At 38.5% G+C, this 21,224-nt stretch overlaps 1 protein-coding gene across 1 annotated transcript in view; it reads left to right on the forward strand.

Annotated features, from left to right (window-relative positions):
* Positions 1 to 21,224, forward strand: part of PTPRB (protein tyrosine phosphatase, receptor type B) — a 98,715-nt gene that overhangs the window by 45,370 nt on the left and 32,121 nt on the right. The window contains 12 exon segments of the mRNA XM_018576337.1: positions 2,423 to 2,686; positions 3,131 to 3,397; positions 5,504 to 5,764; positions 7,033 to 7,299; positions 10,044 to 10,307; positions 12,256 to 12,519; positions 12,617 to 12,880; positions 14,445 to 14,708; positions 16,479 to 16,748; positions 17,784 to 18,047; positions 19,126 to 19,389; positions 20,741 to 21,022. Coding sequence (XP_018431839.1) covers positions 2,423 to 2,686; positions 3,131 to 3,397; positions 5,504 to 5,764; positions 7,033 to 7,299; positions 10,044 to 10,307; positions 12,256 to 12,519; positions 12,617 to 12,880; positions 14,445 to 14,708; positions 16,479 to 16,748; positions 17,784 to 18,047; positions 19,126 to 19,389; positions 20,741 to 21,022 — 3,195 coding nt within the window.

The raw sequence follows: 21,224 nt of genomic DNA on the forward strand, positions 1-21,224 counted from the left end.
TAAAATAACCAGAGATGTGTTATTGTCGGGAAAAGATTAGATTTATCCAAACTCCCCAGTGTTGGCAATTTTTAGATCAATTGACTTGCCTCCAAGATTAGTAACTACATGCTTGCTTGCGCTTGAGGTCTATTATGTAAAATCATTAATTAATTCAATGGGAATCTGCGGTTTATTCATTTTATGTGCATGCCTGTGTGTGTGTTAAAGTTAATTATCTCATCTACATGGGTTATTAACCTTAATTTTTATTATATTTGCAATCTTATATATACTTCACTTGTTTGTTTATCACCTTACGTCAATAGGCTGTGATTTTGGTTTAGTAGCACAGTGCAGTAATTGTGATTTGCTGCTCCACTTATCTCAGGGCAATTCTGCAGCTAATGCTCCGTTATCCAAGGGCAAGTCTATAGACAAAGCTTCACCATTTGGGGGCAAGTCTAAGAAAAATGCCCTGCTATCTCTGGGCAAGTCTCTGGACAATGCTTTGCTATTTAAAGTTTAGTCTACAAAAAATGTTTTGCTATCTCAGGGCAAGTCTATGGGCAGTGTTCTTCTATCTCATGGCAAATCTATAGAAAGTGCTTTGCTGTCTAATATCTAGTCTACAGAAAGTGTTTTGCTATCTCAAGGTAAGTCTATGGACAAGGTTTTGCTCTCTCAGGGCAAGTCTACAGACAGTGCAATGCTACCTCGTAGATGTTCAGATACCAGGTACCGTACTCAGTACAAGTACAGATACTTTTCCAGCTCCAAGACTAAACTAGAAAAAAAAACAAAAGTTAGAAGGCATCTGTTACTTTTAAGAAGCATATGGAGCTCCTTGGATTTGTGCATCCCTGTTTTAATGTATGATTTTTTTAAAATATATATATATAATGGATGCACCGATACTATTTTTTCAAGTACAAGTACTGATACTTGTCCAAGTACTCACAGATACAAGTACTGATACATTTTTGTTTATTGTCATGTGACTGTTTTTCTAAAACAATACAAACTAATGATTACAGTACAGTGGTGGAGAGCCAGAGCTAGGTCCAAGCTGCAACCGCTGCAACCCCCAAGTATCTGCACTGGTATCTAAACTGGTATCTGAACATCCCTACTACCTCAGGACAAGTATTTTAATAATACTTTGATATCTCATGGCAAGTCAACAGACAATGCTCTGCTATCTCACTGTAAATCTATGGACATTGCTATCCCAGGTCAAGTCTACGGTGAATCGATGGATGTGGCTCTGCAAATAACTGTCCAATGAAAAAAATATAGATTCATGATGCTGTAACTGAATATGTTGCAATAGACATTTAGAAATGACGATGAAAGTCACTTTGTAGACAGCCACCAGATGGAACAATTTCAGATCTGTATATTAATGTGTATGTAGTCCCAAAAACATTATTTGGCAGCTTACCAATCCTTAGATGTGGTAGTTGAATTATTTTTCTTTTTCCTGGCTTCCCCCCTTTATGTTCACCTGTTGATACAGTATATTGTGCTTACTGTCCCTGGGTGGCTACTTTTACTTCTTCACTGTATCTATGGAATGAGTCATGGTTGTCACTAGCAATATCACTGGACTGGGTTTGCTGTGAATCCAGTTCACCTAAGTCTGCTCAAAATTGTGACTGACCTGTCCCCATCAGTTGTGGCAGGCACATTCCCTGCCCCTCAGCTATATATCACAAAGTGGCATAGAATGCCCTCTCCACAACAGCTGTCACTGATTGGGCCACGAGAAGGGGTTGGCGGTCACAAGTTTGAGTGGGCTTGAGTGAACTCAGGCGAACTGGTTTCACACCAAGTCTAGGTTCATCAGTAGTTGTCACCCAGGCTGGACATCAAACATGTCTGCCCTATTTCCTCTCACTTACATGGCCTTGGCAGGATTAGTAGTTTACAAAAGAAAGATAATATTTTTTTTGCTTCCAGTTCACTGCATTTCTGGCAAGATCAACAGGTATTTTCTGTACTTGCTAAAAATGTTCTTAGCGTGTAAAAAAAAAAAGCCAGGCAGCCATCACATCTAAGCACTGGTAAGATGTAATATATTATATTTGTGTTTTGGGTTTGCTTATCCTATAATCCTAAAATGATAGCACACCATATACATGTGTTGAAATCACATAAACACTCTCAAATACAAAAAAAAAGGTATACCCATCCATTTAGTGCAATCAATTACTTCTGGTCATCCCTTGCCGCTTATACGAGTTTCTGCCATTTCTTCTGTTTGCAGAAGTCTTCCAATGAATAAAACTCTTTTCATTTTTTATAACAAAAAAGTGTTCAGTATGATAATGTTCCCTATATACTGTATATGCTGTATATTATACTCCCTGTGTCTGGGTTTTGGAATGTTCTTGACCTGACTTGACCAAATCATTGAGGTTCTTTACGCTTCCCTTGTTAGCTCCTGCTAAGGTCTCTGATCTGACTGTGCGGAATGATGGAAGTTCTAACACATTGAAAGTTAGCTGGAAAGCACCTGAAGGCAAGCTGGATATTTACAATGTCACTTTGACTGACCAAGGTTCGATAAAGTACAGCAGAACCCTGAGTGCTGCTTCTACAGAGGTCCTCTTTAATGAGTTAAAACCAGGACGTCTTTATCAGGTTAACGTCACAAGTATTGCTGGGGACTTAAGCGCTGACAAGATGGCAACTGGGAGGACTGGTAAGTATTCTTTCTCTTGTGTGTCATTTTTGCTGTGGGCTATGTGTGACATCCTATGACTTTTTCCTCTACAAGCAGAATGTTATTGTGTTGGGCCCATCATTACATGAAACAATGTGTTTTTTTAATCAAACATCTCTTGTGGCTTTTAAAGTAAGGTATGCTCTGCACAGTCGGTTGTGTTATTTTTATTCAAATGCTTACAAAATGGTACCCATTGGAATAAAATGCTGTTTCTTAGCTACTTTGCAACTTCAGCATCATATAGCAGTTTTCACAAAAATACAGCTAGCACCCAAAATGTAGCTGGTAATTAACATAGTGCAAAGCATAATGTTGATCAGTAAGCGATGCAAAAACCAGCCTTCCCAAGGGGAAGTGTGTGGGAAATCTAATTGAGTGATCATAATTCCTTATAACATTTCTTTGTATTCTCTTTTCTAGTCCCGGAGAGAGTTTCAGATTTAAAAGCGACCAGCAATGGTATACAATCTCTGCGTGTAAGCTGGCTGCCACCTGCTGGAGACTGGGAAAAATTATATGTGGTGCTCTTCAGCCAGACTGTGGTTCTGCTCAATACAACACTGGAAAGGCACTTTAAGGAGTATATTATCCAAGATCCGGCACTCATACCTGGAAGGCAGTATGACATCGCAGTTTTAGTGGAGAGTGGAGGTCTAACAAGTAATGCGTACTGCAAAGGCAGAACAGGTCAGCTTTATATGTATTACTATTAAATACTAGGCAAATATCAATTGCGTTTATGTGTTCAGAAATGTCTGCTCACCCTTTTTTCTGTAAAAAATAAGAGAAGAATCAACATCCCAACTGCTGTTATATTTTACTGCACTTTGCACATTGTACTTTGCTTTATTAAAATATTGTCATCTAAGTACCTTTTTTTTTTTGCTCTAAAGCAGCCTTTCTCAATTAGGGTGTCACGGCACCCTGGGGTGCCTTCTGGCTTCCATAGGGGTGTCTTGAAATTTGTGCTCAGTATCATGCCTTTCCATTGTGCAGGCAGGCTCCTGATGCCAAGAGGGAACTCTTATCTGCAGTGAAGGGGAGCTCCTAGTGTGAGAGAAGTGACTCTGATGTGAAAGGAGGGAGCATACGTTGTGAAGGGGGCTCCTGATGTAAAGGGCTGATGTGAAAGGGGGGACTTTCATGTGAAAGGTAGGGGTTCTTGATTTGAAGAGGGCCTCTGCTTTTTGCATGGGATCCCCCCATAAAATTAATACCAGACCCCAATTCTGTATAAGGGCCTGGTATGGATTTTGGAGGGGCCACACATCATTTTTTTACATTTACATTTTTTACATTTTAGACTGGGGTGCCTCGAGATTTTGTATACTTCAAAAAAAGGGTGCCATGACTGAAAAAAGAAATGCTGGTATAAAGTCTTGTCTGACATCTGCTTAGTTCCAGAAGCAATTCTTAAAGTAGAACTACAGGCAAAGCACAAAACTTGGTAAAAACCTTCAAGGGTATCTAAACCCAGGAACAAAAATGTAATATATTACAGCTTACTAGTCCTTAGATGTCGTGGCTGTTATTAGTTTTCTTTTTTTTTTCAGGTTAAATACATTTTTGGTAAGAACAGAAAAATGTCTGTTGATTCTGCTAGAAAACCAGTGAGCTTCTTACTTCCTGTCACTGAACTGAAAACCCAAATAATGGTATCCCAGATATCTGCAGTTAACTACAAAAAACTACCCCCTATGTAATGGAGAGGTGGAGGTGTTGGTAGTCCAAATCAGGTGCATCATAGGGTGACAGCAATGCTCCTCCATATGGTGAATGAGCATTGTCACCATAGGACAGAAAGTGTTACTGGCAGTGTAACCAGGTGAAAAATAAAGGGCAATAGCCTACAAAAAAAAAAAAAAAGATAAGATAACACATGGTAAGCTCAAAAATGTATGATTACATTATATTATTATTTTGGAGTTTAGATATTATTTAGGAATACCTGCTAGATATAATCTAGTGTCTGGATATTGATTGTGGGTATACTGTTGGCAGAGAAGCTAAATCTAGTGTCTGGATATTGATTATGGGTATACTAATGGCTGAGAAGCTAAAGATCCACATCAGGTTTCTGCCTATTATGACTTTATGAGCCTGTTTCTGGCACAAGGACTTCAGCAAATGCTTCAAGCTAAGCTAGATATTGCAGAAAGTGTGATCTGAGCAGGATTGCACAGGTGCTTGGAACTGAAGGTGCCAGACATACTACCATAGAAAAGCTTCTGAAGTTTACACCTATAGCACATCTGTCATACGTGAAGAAAAAATCTGTGTTTTATAGATCCATCTGAATGTAAATCGCTTTTATTTTTGTAGTTCATGCTGCCACAATGGAAAAATCAGCTGTGGATTATCAACACTTTCTTTGGCACCTACTATTTTAATCTCAGACTTCTATTTCTCTAAAGGCAGAAAGTTGTAGAGAAATAGAAGTTCTCATTACCTCACTGCACCTGAATGCGGCAGATACATTTTATATTTATTGTTTATTACAGTTATGGTGAATCATTGAAAATGGTTACATCTAGAATACATTTCATATTATGTTTTTACCTTATTCCTTTATCTAGTAAATTGCTGCAGATCCAAGCCAGGAGTCCCTTCACAATTGGCTAAAAACTTATAAATATTACATTTACAGGGGATTTTTGTCTTACTGACATTCCACTAAAGTAATTTTATCTATTTGGAATATAATTTTTTTTAGGGTGATCAAATGTAGAGGTAGTAGCAAATACAGAAGTAATACATTGCTTTGTTTTACTAATGTGGTTGTTTCTGTCACAGCTCCTCAGGCTGTCTTGCAGCTTAGAGTTAAGCATTCCAACGAGACTTCATTCACGGTGACATGGCTGACGCCTCTTGCAGAGTGGGACAATTATGTGGTTTCACTTGCAGACAGGGATCTTACACTCATCAACAAAGTTCTTGCTAGAGAAGCCAAGGAATTCACCTTTACAGATCTTGTACCTGGAAGGAAGTATACCGCCAAAGTTACCAGTATCAGTGGAGACCTCAACAACTGGGCTTCTGTTGAAGGAAGAACGGGTGAGAATGATTATTGGATTTTCAATGTTCAAGAAAACTGTTAGTGAAATATAGTCATTTAGCTGGTGTTTTGTTATATAGGTAAATGAAAAACATATTTCAACCTACCGAGGTCCCTGAAACAGATTTTTAGGGCACTGAACCTGAAGCACCCACATGAAGCTGAATGAAACACAAGTTGGTATCGTAATGGCAGGTAGATCACACTTTTTGTGATACCCCAGGGAGATACCAATAAATATGCCAGTGTTTTTACAGTAGATTAGAACTCGGTGGATCAAATCAGGGGAGCTGATCAGCTGTTTTTTCATCAATCACTCTTCTCCGCAGGAGACTTACATGAATGTTGACAGAATGGTATCTTAAATTTCCACACGGAGATACCAGCTACAGTATTTCAACACATATACATACAAACTTGCAAGGCAGACCAATTAAAAGGAAGGGTGGGATGGAAAACTCTTGGGAATTGACTTAAGGGAAACAGGAAGGAAAAGGCTGATAACATTAATGTATGAACATACACTCCTTCTTTAGTATGATACCAAATAGAGCTACAGAGCAGGTTGTTGCCATCTAATGATATTGCAGGATTATGTAAAGAATACAAAAAATGTAAACTTATTTTTAGCTTCCAGGAGCAGAACTGTGTTGACTACAATTGTTTACCAGTTTTATCTTACTTTATGTAGCAGGCGGGGCTGATAAAAGGCAAATTAGCTGCCCACCTAGAACAGACATCCAGAATAGGTTGATTCAAATGGCTATTTTGCTTTAACCTCATTAAGAGTCAAATAGACACACTAGGTCTGTGTTCACCTCCAATGTTACAGAGTAGGAGCAGTGGTCAAACAGAGGGTCTGTGTAGTACTGTTAGATTATTTTATATTTATTATAGGGCAGTTGAACACGCAAGCCCAAGTATCCGACCACCCTCAGGTATCTGCCTCTTCTGCCAAGCCCCTAAACATGATCGGTTACTTAGAAACATCTCCACTGGTGGCTTACCAGGGAGAAAAAAAATTGAGATTTGCAGTTGCCTCATAGTTTCTCAGAGACATATCAGGAGATTGTCATCTAGTGTCTAGGAGCACATTCCTCTCTACCACTAAAAGGAGGGGCCAGTGTAGTGTAGGGCTGGACTGAAGTTTGCTTTAGGTGAGAAGGATATAGTACAGTTATACCAGAAAACTGAAGATTCAAAATTAGAAAGTATTACATTTTTCATCATGAGAATTGAATAGCTTGAATAATTATCTCCTATACAGTTCCTTCCCAGGTGGTTAATTTAAATTTGACAAATATGGGGACATCTACCAGCTTGTATACGGAGTGGACAAGAGGTCGAGGAGATGTGGACTCTTTTCAGGTCCTGCTGATACATGAAAATATTGTCATAAAGAATGAGAGTGTATCCAGTGACACCAGCAAATATCAGTTCCACTCCTTGAAGCCAGGAGGTTTATATTCTGTGGTGGTGACAACTGTGAGTGGTGGAATGTCATCCAGACAAAGCCTGGCAGAGGGCAGAACAGGTAAGATAATAGCATAACATTATTATGTGTGTAAAAGTGCATTGATCAGCTGTCACAGCTGTAACAAACATTTTACATCAGCAAATTGTATGCTAGGAAAAAAAATGTCTTGTATGTTTGCTTTTTTTTTGCTTTTTTGGAAACACCATAGTTTAACCCCTTCATGATTGAGGCCCTTTTTTCATTTTTTGCACCCATGTTATATTCAAATTTTAATGTAGATGATCCTGTATCTACATATTGTATGGTTTTATCTTCAAATGTAGAACTTCAAGGACTTCACTCAACAAACATTCATTTCAGGATTTTCCTCCCACCTTTTTTCAAAAGAAAGTTACTTTACATCAGGTCTCCCATGCGGGGGCTCAGCATTAGTGTTGTGCGCAAGAGTTCATCCAATCACCTACAAATCTGCCACTGACTCCCCCCCTCTGGACCTATTTGGTTGCATGCATTCCCCTCCCCCTTGTGACATGTGGAGCAGGGAATGCCCCCCCAACAACTGATTGGGCCAGGAGAAGGGTGTGCCAGTGACAAATTTATTTGGGCTTGGGAAAGCTTCGGCAAACCGAGTTTCAACGAGAAATATAGTGCAAGACTATTCAGCATCCCACAGCATACACAGTAAAGAACATCTATCTGGCTAAATGGACTGCTTCCCACAGTCTGTCTCTGCACAGACTTTCACAGCTTTCAGGCAATTACCCTATTAGGTTGCCTTTATTTACGGCCAGACAAGCCAGAACACAGACGTACACTGCTATTGTGCCTGTACAGATACTGCTGCCTTCTTTAGGGAGGCAGGGAGAAGGCCTGAACTTTTTATTAGCACCTAAAGCAAATGGACTCTGTGCACCTACACAATCAAGATACTGGTTGTCAGCAAATTGCAGGCCCACTGTAGGAGGTTTCATCCCACCCAATATTTTACAAAGCCTCTGGATTCCAGGACCCAGTACAGGTTTAACCAACCCTGGAGAAAACTGAAAGGACAATTTTCTCCTAATGATGCACACATCCCCAAGCTCCTCAACCTGTATGAGTGAGAATTCTGGATGACCTCTAATCCTCATTACATCATGACAAGGCACAGCACTGTCACAATATGTATATAGTCTGTGCTTTTGAAATATTACAGAATTATACAGTCAAGACTTACATTTTGGAGACTGTGCATATATGTACTGCTGCCTAAAATTACAAAAATAAAGAAGTCATTCAAGTGTGGCTTGAAAAAAGTACACGTACCATTTCTAAGGATCTTTAGGGAGGAGAGAGGATACAGATTAAGTGAAAAGGCTATGTACAGGAAATTAGACCTAAGTCAAGAATGAATGTTTAATTATACAAGATCAGCAGGTTTTGTGGGGTTCATAGTTATGTGAACCTAATCAAGCAGTTTCCTTCCCATAAGTGATTATGTCCTGTACTTAAGGGACACATCTACATACTCTCAAACAATGGACAGGACAAGTAGTGGCAAAAGGCTTTGGCAAGAAGTGATAACATTCATTCACACTCACAATCATGGCTGTAGAAAGTTTCTCCAATGACCAGCAGAGGGCAAATTAGTTTTTTTAAACTATATTAGAGATTAATAAATGCATTCTTACAAAATTTTAATATAGGGTTTAAAAGAAGCTTAGCTTCAGTTGCCTTGTTAATCTGCAAGTGCTATTTGCCTGGCTTTTATGCTGACCCTCTTGCTTCAATTCACTCACCTAGTACAAGTATGCAGATGAGAACTTCTGATTTCATTACGATTCCCTGATCTTCAGACTTGTTCCAGTTCAGTGATTCAGAGTACACTTTACTAATTATTACAATGGATGGTGTAGTAGATTGGGTCTACACTCTCAAAAGTGGAGACAACACAGATTACTACAGATAAAGGAGCATATAGGAGTATTGTGCAGGCACTTTCCTGATTAGTACAATGGATGGTGTGGTAGATTGGGTCTTATACTTCCACAAGTGGAGACAAAACAGATTACTACAGATACAGAAGCATACAGGAGCATGGGGCAGACATTGTACTAATTATTACAAGGAACAGTGTTGTATATTGGTTCTTACACGTCCATAAAAGCAAACAACACAAATTACTACAGATTACAGAAGCATACAGGAGTATTGTGCAGACACTTTACTGAATAGTGCAATGGATGGTGTAGTAAATTGGGTCTTACACTCCCACAAGTGGAGACAACACAGATTACTACAGATACAGGAGCATATAGGAGCATGGGACAGACACTTTACTAATTATTACAATGAACGGTGTAGTAAATTGGGTCTTACATTTCCATAAAAGCAAACAACACAGACTACTACATATTACAGAAGAGTACAGGAGCATGGGGCAGACGCTTTACTGAATAGTACAATGGATAATGTGGTAAATTGGGTCTTACACTTCCACAAGTGAAGACAACACAGATTACACGAACATATAGGAGCATGGGGCAGACATTTTTTTTGGTAATATTACAATACATGGTGTAGTATCACTTCCAACATGTAATAACTGAGAGAGGACAGAACAGCAGATTTCATGAAGAAGTAATAAAAATAACTGAACAGCAACTGCAAATTCAACAGTGTTAGAATGTAAATATTATATAACCTATAATATCACTCCATGCTCCTCTATATAAAGGCTGCTATATGTAAGAAGTTGTTAAATTTATACATACACAAACATGACAGCTAAAACTATCCAAATTTCTCTCCCTGAATTTCAGTTCCTTCCAGTGTAAGTGGAGTTACTGTTAATAACCTTGATCGGACTGCCTACCTCAGCATTTCCTGGCTCCCAGCTATTGGCTACATTGATGCCTATGTGGTAACATTATCTCACCATGGTAACTTTCTTCCACCACTTACTCTCCCTAAAACTGTCACCGAGTGCTCCTTCAGCTCTCTCACTCCTGGACGCCTGTACAATGTGACTGTGACCACACGCAGTGGAAAGTTTGAGAATTATTCTTTCAGTCGAGAGTGGACAGGTAAGAGACAAGACTCAGGTTAGAGATTGATAGTTGACACCTTTAGTTATATAATGAACATGACTGAATAAAAGGAACAACTTGCAATGAACAGTTACTTATTATGTACCACTGCACTGAATGAGGTGTCACTGGATTTCTTGGGAAATGTGAACATTTATTCATGAATATTTTAGACAAGTGATCTGTTACTGGAAAAACGAAATTGCAAAACACAACCTCAACCGGTAGTAAAGGTCTTTCATGTTTTTATAGGTGCTTCAAATATGTTTAAGTCCTTGTAACTATCCAATGCTACTCTGATCTACCTTTAAGAAATGTAAAAAGCATTAGAAACATTTTCTAAAGCTAGAAATACACTTTTTAGATTTTTTTCTACAGGGCTAAACAACAGAAATGAATTGATTTCCCCCATCCCCTTCTGGTTATTGTGCTCATTATTGTGCTCATTAACAGTTGGGACCCACGGCTGCTGAATACCCAAACAGTGACTGCAATCAGGGCTAAACAGCAGAAATTAATTGATTATTCCATCCAGAAGCTATCTCCCCTTCCGGTTGTTGTACTCATTAACAGTTGGGACCCACGGCTGCCCAAACAGTGACTGGAGTCAACAATTTTTTACATGCCTCCTTCGGCAAAGGTCAATAAAAAACTGACTTTTGTCAAGCCAGGTGGTGGCAACAGGGTCCCCCACAGCTCGAATGTTGGCCAGTTCAGCAGGAAATGGGGCTGAATTTCAAGCAGTGTATGACCAGCTTAAAATCACCTTTGTGACCGTGTTTCATGTTAACCCATATCTTGGGTGGAACAGGACACATGGGCACAGTCTACAATCTTACCAGAATCATGGGGTTCTTCTCTGTTTGGATTTAAATTCCAGACATGCACAGCCATATCGTTCAGTCACAGATCTATTCACAGGATCTGTGAATGAAGAGACTACGAGTCTTGCCTGCCAGCATAGCAGAGGGACTTGTAGTTCTCATTGGAGCACAAGTGCGGTCACATCAATTGATTGCTTTTTCTTCCAGCCCCATAGCAGTAGAATAGTACCTCGGTATAGACAGGGGCTGGGAGAAAGAGTCTGCAGGAGCCTGAGCATTGCACCTGCCAGCCACTGATCGCAATTGTAATGCTTTGCAGGCTCAAATGTAAAATAATAATTCATGCACATTTTTTCTTTTGTTAATGTGTGTGCATGCATATTTTTTAAAGGTGAGATATGCCTTTAAGTATTGTTATTCTATTTATTTGAGAGATGAGCACTTATAAATAAAAATCCATTGGTCACCAAATTGGGATCTACTTTTCCACTATAGTATTTTCTTAAAACATTTTTAACTGTAGAGCAGCAGTAGCCATACCTCGGCCCTCCAGCTGTGGTGAAACTACAAATCCCATTAGGCATTACACGACTCTGACAGCCACAGGCATGATTTCCAGAGGCGGAGGCATGATGGGATTTGTACCTTCAACACAGCTAGTGTGCCGATATAAGACTTGTCCTGCTATAGAGTGTGGGATAAATAAAAGCAAAACAATCAGTTTAGTAGGGCTATCTCAATAGTAATACTGATGGCACATTCAAGTGTATGGATGTTAAATTGCATGTGGTGTTTAAAGTGATTGTGCCAGCAAAAACAGTGCAAATTGAATCTGCAGCATTTCATTAATGATACAATGACATGTTTTCCACTAAGACCTTCAATGTCCAAATGATTGTTACAAATTAATACTTTTAAGATTTCTGAAATAGTGCCAGATGTTTAAATTAAAATACTTTCCACATTCAATATTGGCACAGTAAACATAAAAGTTAAAGTCATATCTATTAGTAATATAACATTGTTTTATACTACTTCATTCGTTTGTTACAAGATAGGTAGGTTGGAAGCAGACACGTCGATCAAATACAACTATAAACCTTGCTTCATATTTTTTCCAGTTCCTTCTGCCGTGCAAGGACTAACAGTGAGCAATGCGGCCAGGAGTGATTACCTTAAAGCATCTTGGCTGCGAGCAACTGGAGATTTCGATCAATACCAAGTGACCATTAAAAACAACAATGGCTTTATTAATATCAAAAATGTCTCTAAATCAGAGAGTGAATGTGTATTCTCCGATCTGGTGCCGGGCCGACTCTATAGCATAACTGTCAGCACTAAGAGTGGAAAGTATGAGGCCAGCGTTGTAGCAAATGGCAGGACCTGTAAGTATGATGCAACCTTTAAAAGCATCAGTACAAATGTGTTATTATTGCGTCATTCCATTACCATTTAAATGTATTAAATTGATTTTTTTCTTAGTTCCAGAAGCTGTAAAAAAACTCACCCTTGCCAGCAGAAGCAGTGAGGAGCTCTACGTGACCTGGTCAAGTGCTGATGGAGATGTTGATAGCTATGAAGTTCAGCTCCTATACAATGACATGAAGGTCCTTCCATCCATTACACTGAGTAACACAGCTACTGAATACCGTTTCACCTCTCTCATTCCTGGTCGCCGTTACAAAATCCTTGTGCTCACCTTCAGTGGTGATACACAGAGATCAACATTTGTGGAGGGATTAACAGGTAGAAGCTTTCTGCAGAACCATTTTCCTTATTATTAACCATATATCATTTAATGTATAGTAAAAAAATGAGAGACAGGCCCTGTGCCACTATGCGTTGGCATTGTGTTGATGGCATCAATTTGACATCAGTTTTAGATGCCTCTGAGATCATTCAGAATTCATTGATAGGTGCATATGACTATTAGTTGACCTCCTTTGTCATGCATTGACCTGCTTTAAAGGGGTTATTCACATAGGAGCCGAAGGATCCAGCCGTAGCTTTGGCTGATCCTTCGGCTCTCTTCGGGCGCCAGAGACCTCCGGTTCAGTCTTAGTGACACCCGAAGCAAGCAAACGGCCTGCCGAAGGTCCACCGTAAACCCCGCAAATGACAGCTGGGCAGAGCCAGCTGTGATCTCGCGGCTGGCTCCACCCAGTTGTAATGACAGATCAGTGTCCCTGGGGACGCTGATCTGTCATTAAACAATAACAACTGACGTCACGGCCGGCTCTGCCCAGTTGTTATTCATTGGCTGGGACCTGCTAGAAGACTCTAGCAGGTGGAGGCCAATAGGAAACAGCTGGGCGGAGATAGCTGTCACTGCTGTCACTAGCTCCACCCAATAGTTTTTTTAGTTTTTTTTCTTTTAAAAAATGTATTTACATTATTAATGATATTTATAAAAAAAAAATTCTATTTTCTATTCTGCTTGGTACCACAGAGGTACTGAGCAGAATAGCCGAGCCGAATGCCCCTCGGTGGCATTCAGCTATTCACTCACTACCGTTCGTCGAAGGTCGAAGTCCTTCTGCACTCTCACCCGAACATGCAGAGCATGTTCCGCTTACCAACGTGCAGCCGAAGGCAGCCGATGCATGGCTGATTTCAGCCGAAGTACGGCTGAAATCAGCTATACTGAGCCGGAGTGAATAGCCAGACGTTGTTCGGCTCACTTCAGCTGAGTTATTCACTCGGCTGCCTTTGGCAGCTTTGTGAATAACCCCCTAAGTGTTTTGTATTCTCATAGACATGCATGGGAATGCAAAACCCATTTAAAGCCCATCAACACAGGCCCTTACATTGGAGGTCATCCAGCCAGGCAGTGCCCTTCAGAAGCAGATCCCTAAATACTTTAATGTCCTAATTTCACCTTTATTGTCTCTGAGAAGGTCAGCAATAATGCAGATGACAGTAGGTAGTAATAGTATAAATTTAAAATGTGTGGGTTGCATCCTATCACTTCTAACTCACAACAATGGCATTATAACATAAATGAATATATTAATTAATATTATTATAAAACATTTCAGCAAGTACTATGGAATTACCTATTTTAATATCTTCTGAACAAAAGCAAGTAAATATTTGCTTTGGGCGAATTCCTTGCAATGGATAGTATATAGTAGATCTGGGAGTTTAGTTTTCCTTATCAATGTGCTCTAGTAATAACAACAATGAATGAAAGCATTGAGCACTACAATAAGACTATTTACAATTTCCAAAAGGGAGCTATGAAACTATAGGATATAGTCTGTATATGTATATTGTAAATACCCGAATGTGTCTTTTGTTTTTATCCTAGTTCCAAGTGCTGTAAAGAGCATTCACATTTCACCACATGGAACAACAAACAGTCTAAAAGTAAACTGGGCTCCTGGAGGTGGAGATGTTGATTCTTATACAGTGACCATCTTCTGCCAGAACTACCAGATAGAGTCTCACACTATATCCAAGCACATCTACGAGCACACCTTCAACAACCTGGACCCAGGGGAGCAATACAAGATTGCTGTACAGACAAACAGTGGAGGCTTACACAAAAACCTCACGGCATTTGGAAGAACAAGTAAGGCACATTATTTAGTTGGTATCATTAATAGGCATTTAATATAAAAAAGTCACAGTTTTAAAATACCTAAGGTATAGGAATATATTAAATATTCATGATAATACACCTGTTCAAAATGTATTATATTTAATACAATATATACCACTGGCTAAAACAAATTATTGAAAATCTATTACATTTTGGCAAGAAGCATAATCCTCCCTTCTGTCAGAGTCCCAAGTTCACGAGAGAAATACAATTAAATGAATGATAGCTTAGGAAATATTGGGTGGAAATCCAGCACTGCCATTTATAATTGCATCCCTTAAAGTGACGTTAAACCCTCAGATTTTTTTAACATAAACCAATACTGTAATGTGTGCCTTACTGTAATCCATGGTAGTTTCCCTTCTCTTTGCTGCTCTTCCTTTTAAATCTGTATCTCTTCTCATGCTTGGGGAGAACTTCCCTTTGCACCTGACTGCCTCTTCCTGTAGTGCTGGCTCAGGTTGTGAACCTTCACACAGACACCATGTATCCATTCCAGAGACAAGGCAGTCTGCGGCAAAACAGAAGTTCTGCCCAGCATGAGAACAGAAGAAGAAAAGGAAGAGGAGCAAAGAGAAGGGAAACAACCATGGATTAAAGTAAGGCACACATTACAGTATTGTTTTATGTTAAAAAATCTGAGGGTTTAATGTCACTTTAACTATTAGAAAGTAATTCATAACTGATGTCATTGATCTTTGAATGTAATGCATAAGTGATGTAATTCCTAATTACATCACTTAGCTAATAGGAACTAGTTCATGTATTTATGAATAGCAGAGTAGAAATCATGCTCAAGCCATTTATTTAAACAGCAAACACTTATTTGTTTACTCACTCTTTGAGATATGTAAGTGGGCTGGGAAAGGGTCCATAGGATTACTTTATCAGGTCAATTCACAGGGAGCTCAGGGAATTACTTTCCATGGTGGATTACTGTATCTGCAGACTTGTTTGATCTGGATTAAATCTTAGTTTAGGTAGGTATCTGCAAATGTATTTGATCTGGATTAAATCTCAGTTTAGGTGAACCAGTTTGATCCATTTAAAGATGTCAAGATGAACTGTTCACCAACATGATACATAACACTATACAGCATGTTTATTTATATATATATACACTCAATAACATGTAAAGATTAAAGTGACACTAAACTCAGGCGTTAAATCTTAAAAATGCATTCAACTATTAACAAAAATTTAATGTGTGTGTATTAGTTCAATGCAGGTCCTCAAATCACCTCTGAATTGGTGCTGACACTGTCCTTCCTTCTGGAGGGTGGTTACTTTTGTTCCCTATTGTCCCTGTGTGCGTTTTAAAGTTATCGCCGCTCCAAGCTCTCTCCCGTAAATGGACTACAATCTCATGTTTAGTTTACTAATGTGTATTGAGATTATAGTCCATCACGTGAGTGAGGTTGGAGTGGTGGCTACTTTACAACAGACACATGGACCATGGGGAACAAAGTAGCCATCCTCCAGAAGGAAGCATTTTCAAGATTTACCTCCTGATTTGAGTGTCACTTTAAGATGACCTTCTTTTCGGACTGTATCTGTATGTTAGGAAAGTTTGTCTTGTACCTTGTTGTATTTAATTTTTGTACCTTTATTTATTAATTTCTTTATTTAAGCTACTGCTGTTTGTGTGTTGTTATTTGCAGCTAAATGCATTCTCCTATACAATAATATGCAGTAATAATTCAATTCAGGGTGACATGCAGGTGCTTCTTTATTTTCCAGTACCAGGCACAGTTCACAGATTGACAGTCGACAATATGTACAACAGTCACTTGCTGATGGTCACTTGGCAGAGTGCACCAGGCATTTCAGACAGATATGATCTTCTTCTTCTTACCGATAAAGGAGTATTAGTCAATAACAAATCTGTACCAGCTAACACCAAATCATATAAGTTTGAAGACCTTGTTCCAGGAAAAATGTACAAGATCCGAGTGTTCACAGTCAGCGGTGGTCTTTTCAGCACAGCAGAAGAAACAGCAGGGAGGACAGGTAAACAGATGTTTGGCAAGGGCTATGGGCTTCATCTACAAACTAGAACACTTTAAAGAAACGCAATGCAGACTCATGAAGGGTGTACAAGTGTAACAACTCATCACATCATTTGTATATATAATTAAGAATGCCAGAGGCTGTCTAGACTGTTTGTTTTTAACACAATATAAATACGCATTAGCCAAAAGCAATTAATCACCAACCAAGTTGAAATAGATTCCCATTCTCTGTTAATTTACAAACTATCCTTTTAGCAGGCTTATTTAAAGCTGAATTACAGGCAGATATAAAACAGCATTATGCGCAAATATGGGCTCAAGAAAAACAACCATTAAATGTATTTTAAATGCAGCTAATGTAAGTACTTGAACATGTATTGATATTACTGTTCTGTAATTATCTTTACAGTAGAAATCAAGGGCTCAGACCCTGAGCCAATAAGGTGTACTATATGCACATATGCTGGCAAAGAATATGCTGGCAGCAAGAGAGAGAAAAGTGATGACCACATCCATTAAATGCTGCCCTTCCTTTGCCTAATCACAGACCAAAACACAGGCTGGGGGCGGTAAAGTGACCTACATGTCAGGTCAATAGCCTGCCTGTACAATGTGGCAGGGCTTTGGTTGAACAAATATAAATTCAAATTTCAAAAATTTTGGCAAGGAAATTCCATATATGTATTTCATTTGTGTATTGAGCTGCATGCCTGGAGTTCAGCTTGTAAAATACATTATTCCTTGGCAATAGCATTCATCTTTCATTGGTATGACTCAAGTAAGATCAAAATTAGTTGCTATAAATAACAGAACTTTGCACATAGACATTATTATTTACACTATAAGTCCCGTACGTTTTGTGCCCTAATTAGATATTGTGGTAAACTGTTGTAGATCTTTATGTGGTATGGATATGATAAGATCCTCTTTAATGAGGTGCTGGGTATTCTAATTGTTATAAAATCAGTTTAGTTCTTCTTCAGGTTTGCTAACCTAATTTCAATTTTGATCCTTTTATTATTGTATTTTTCAGTCCCGGATGCAGTGACCAATCTTAAGATCACAGGGAACAACACAGACAGTTTGTCATTCACATGGACAAGCTCAGAGGGAGAACTGGACTCTTATGATATTTTTCTATACAACCCAGACAATACATTGCATGACAGGAAGTCTGAAAGCCAACTTCTTCAACACTGCTCATTTCAGGGACTGCTGCCAGGTTGCCTCTACAAATTGGTGATAGTTACTCATAGTGGATCTCTGACAAATGAGTCTTCAGTCCATGGGAGGACAGGTAATGAATAAGCATGATTATGTAACAGGACACGCACATATTGTCTTTCCTTATTAAGTCACGTAGCCCATTATAATTACTAAGAGTGAAACATGGAAATTAAATAAAAGTGGTAAAGCAGGTATATTAAAGTGACACTAAACTTAGGAGTAAAATCTTAAAAATACATTTAAGTACCCTAACTATTAACAAAAATGTAGCTTATTTGAGCTGTAGATATACAAATCTGTTGCTGACACTATACTTCCTTCTGGAGGGTGGCTACTTTTGTTCCCCTTGGTCCCTGTGTATGTTGTAAAGTGACCACTGCTCCAAGCTCACTCCTGTGATGGACTACAATCTCAGTACAAAGAAGTAAACTAAACATGAGATTGTAGTCCATCACGGGAGCAAGCTTGGAGCAGTGATTACTTTACAAGACACACAGGGACCATGGGGAACAAAAGTAGCCACCCTCCAGAAGGAAGGGGAGTGTCCGCACCAATACAGGGATGATCTGAGGATCTACAGCCGAGTGATACACAAATAAGTTACAGTATTGTTAATAGCTAAGGTACCTAAATGCATTTTTTAAGGTTTAACTTTTGAGTTTAGTGTCACTTAATTGTTTAGTATTGTAAACTATATGTCAGACTTTTGGTCATGGTGGAGCTTTAGATTCAAAGATCAAGTTTTGTTGTAATCACCACTGTCCCCCCCACTAACAATGTATTCCTACCAGTTATCTTCACCCTCACACTAAACCCTATTACTCCCCTAATCTTAACAAAGAAATAGACACAGATAAATAGCTATTTCAATACATATTTATTGCTGAATATTGCATTTTGTTTATAATCCTCTTTCTTAATAGTTTCATTGTCATTTGAAAGATCATGTGCCATGGCATAATTATTTATTTTTTAATCATTTCGGGATAATTAATCTATACTATAATGGAGTTCATGTATTTGGCCAAAAGTATGCTTCCAGAAACAGCCCCTTTCATATAATTAGCATCTTTATAGTTCTTCAGCAGAATAAACATTGTAATACCAGAAGACAAAAAAAGAAAACTTTTGTCTTTTTTTCTTACCAGTTCCAGCCCCTGTAACATCTCTTCAAGCATCAAACAGAAATACGTCTGATAGCCTGTGGTTTACGTGGAATCTAGCTTTAGGAGATGTGGATGTGTATGAACTGATACTATATAACCCTAATGGCACACAGAAAGAAAAGTTACAAGGCAATGACCTTAGTGAATATAATTTCCAAAAGCTGGTTCCTGGGAGAATATACAAATTGGTGATAGTGACTCACAGCGGTGATTTGTCTAATAAAGCTACAGCAGATGCAAGAACAGGTACGTATTACCTAATTCTTTACTATTATTCTGTATATTTTTGTTTGCTGTAATGATATGTAGCACAGATATATTATGCTATTCTTTACATACATTCACCGAACAATTCACAAAAATACCTGTCCCCCACAATACAAGTGCCTTCTACATCCAGTTTTGTGAGAAAGTCATTCTACCTAACAGTATGTTTTTGAATTGTGTGAGGATACCAGAGGAAACACACACAAATATGGGGAGAGAATACAAACACCATGCAGATAGTGTCTAAACTGGGACATTTAGCCCAGTGTTACAACACAAGAGAGCTAACCATAGTCACATGCTGCCTGTGAAAGCTCACTTGTATGTGAGCATTGCCTTGATAGAGATAAGCAAACTGGTTAAGATGAGACACAACTTGTTGTAAATTGGGAATGTTCACCCCCAACATATGGAATATTTTCCAGGTGGAGCAAGAAATGGACACCACTATGCAGAATGGATTTCATGACTTGCCCATCTCTATGCCCTGATAATGGTACTATGTTGCACTAAAACTACTTCACATTCAACAAAACAAAAACAGCTATGCTGATACCTGCATGGCTTCACTCTATTTAATGTTAAACATGTTGTAGATTGGTGTAGATTGCTGAACTTCAGCTGCCAAAAAACTACATTTGCAATTCAGTTCTGAAGTGCACTTTGTGTGATATATTGAAACTGGTCTAAGGATTTACAGTCATTCTAGCCTTTCATTCACAGTAAGGAATCAATAACCTGCAAGTTTCTTTTAAGTAGCACATTAACCAGCAAGTTTCTTTTAAGTCAAACACTTGCTGGCTTTGTAAATTAGACAGCACCCTCATATACGAAAACATATGCTCAACCACAGGATTTTATTGGCCATAATTGTTATTACACATTTTATATTATTTTTGCCCATTGTGATTACTCTGAAAGATCATAGAAACTCATTTTTAGTGTAGATTATATATAAAATCAGAGCATTAGCCAGCTCCTCAAGTTGACATATTACATACTGTTTGATGCTGTTAAGGTCAAACTATATCAGTGGAATTTAGAAGGAACATTTTAACAAGACTCTGCAGGAGCTGTTGAACTTCTTTCTTCAAATGAATGAGTCTCTATTTATTAAATCGTTAACTCAAAGACCAGTGTAGTTCTTTAAATGAAATCAATGTGACATATATGCTATACCTAGATAAATCAGTGATAATGAGAAAAATAGCAATGTTGCTTTTTCACACAGGAGTCAATTAATTTACAGTATATTATATTAATATATAGATATATATATTTAGATATATAATTTATGAATTATATATTTCATTTATTTTTCTCTGCCTAGCTCCTCAAGCACCAAATTTGGTTTCATTTACTGATGTGAAGAATACTTCTGTGTCCATACATTGGCAAGGGCCACCAGACTGGTCTGACTATGATGACTTTGAACTTCAGTGGACACCTACAGACCCATTAGTGGTGTTTAACCCTTACAGCACTGGCAAGTCATATGGACGAATTGTTACTGGCCTAAGACCTGGGCGTCTATATAAATTCAGTGTGAGAAGTGTCAGTGGAAATTTAAAGAAGACTTTTAGTCAGCCCACTGTTGGCACCGTAAGAACAAGTAAGTCATATAAAACAAATACACATAAAATGGCAGTGAATGTTATGTCTGTGTTTTGCCATTCAGATAGAAATATGAAGGCACTTTTATCCCTACCTGAAGGTATTTACAGCTGCACAGATCAGCAGTAAGTAAGCCACAGCCAGGACTGTTTTCACTCTGTTATCTGATGTTGTGTATTTGTATAATTATGAAACCAAAG

The sequence above is a fragment of the Nanorana parkeri genome, unplaced genomic scaffold (assembly GCF_000935625.1).
Source record: "Nanorana parkeri isolate BGI_ZX_2015 unplaced genomic scaffold, ASM93562v1 scaffold65, whole genome shotgun sequence".
Lineage (NCBI taxonomy): Eukaryota > Metazoa > Chordata > Amphibia > Anura > Dicroglossidae > Nanorana > Nanorana parkeri.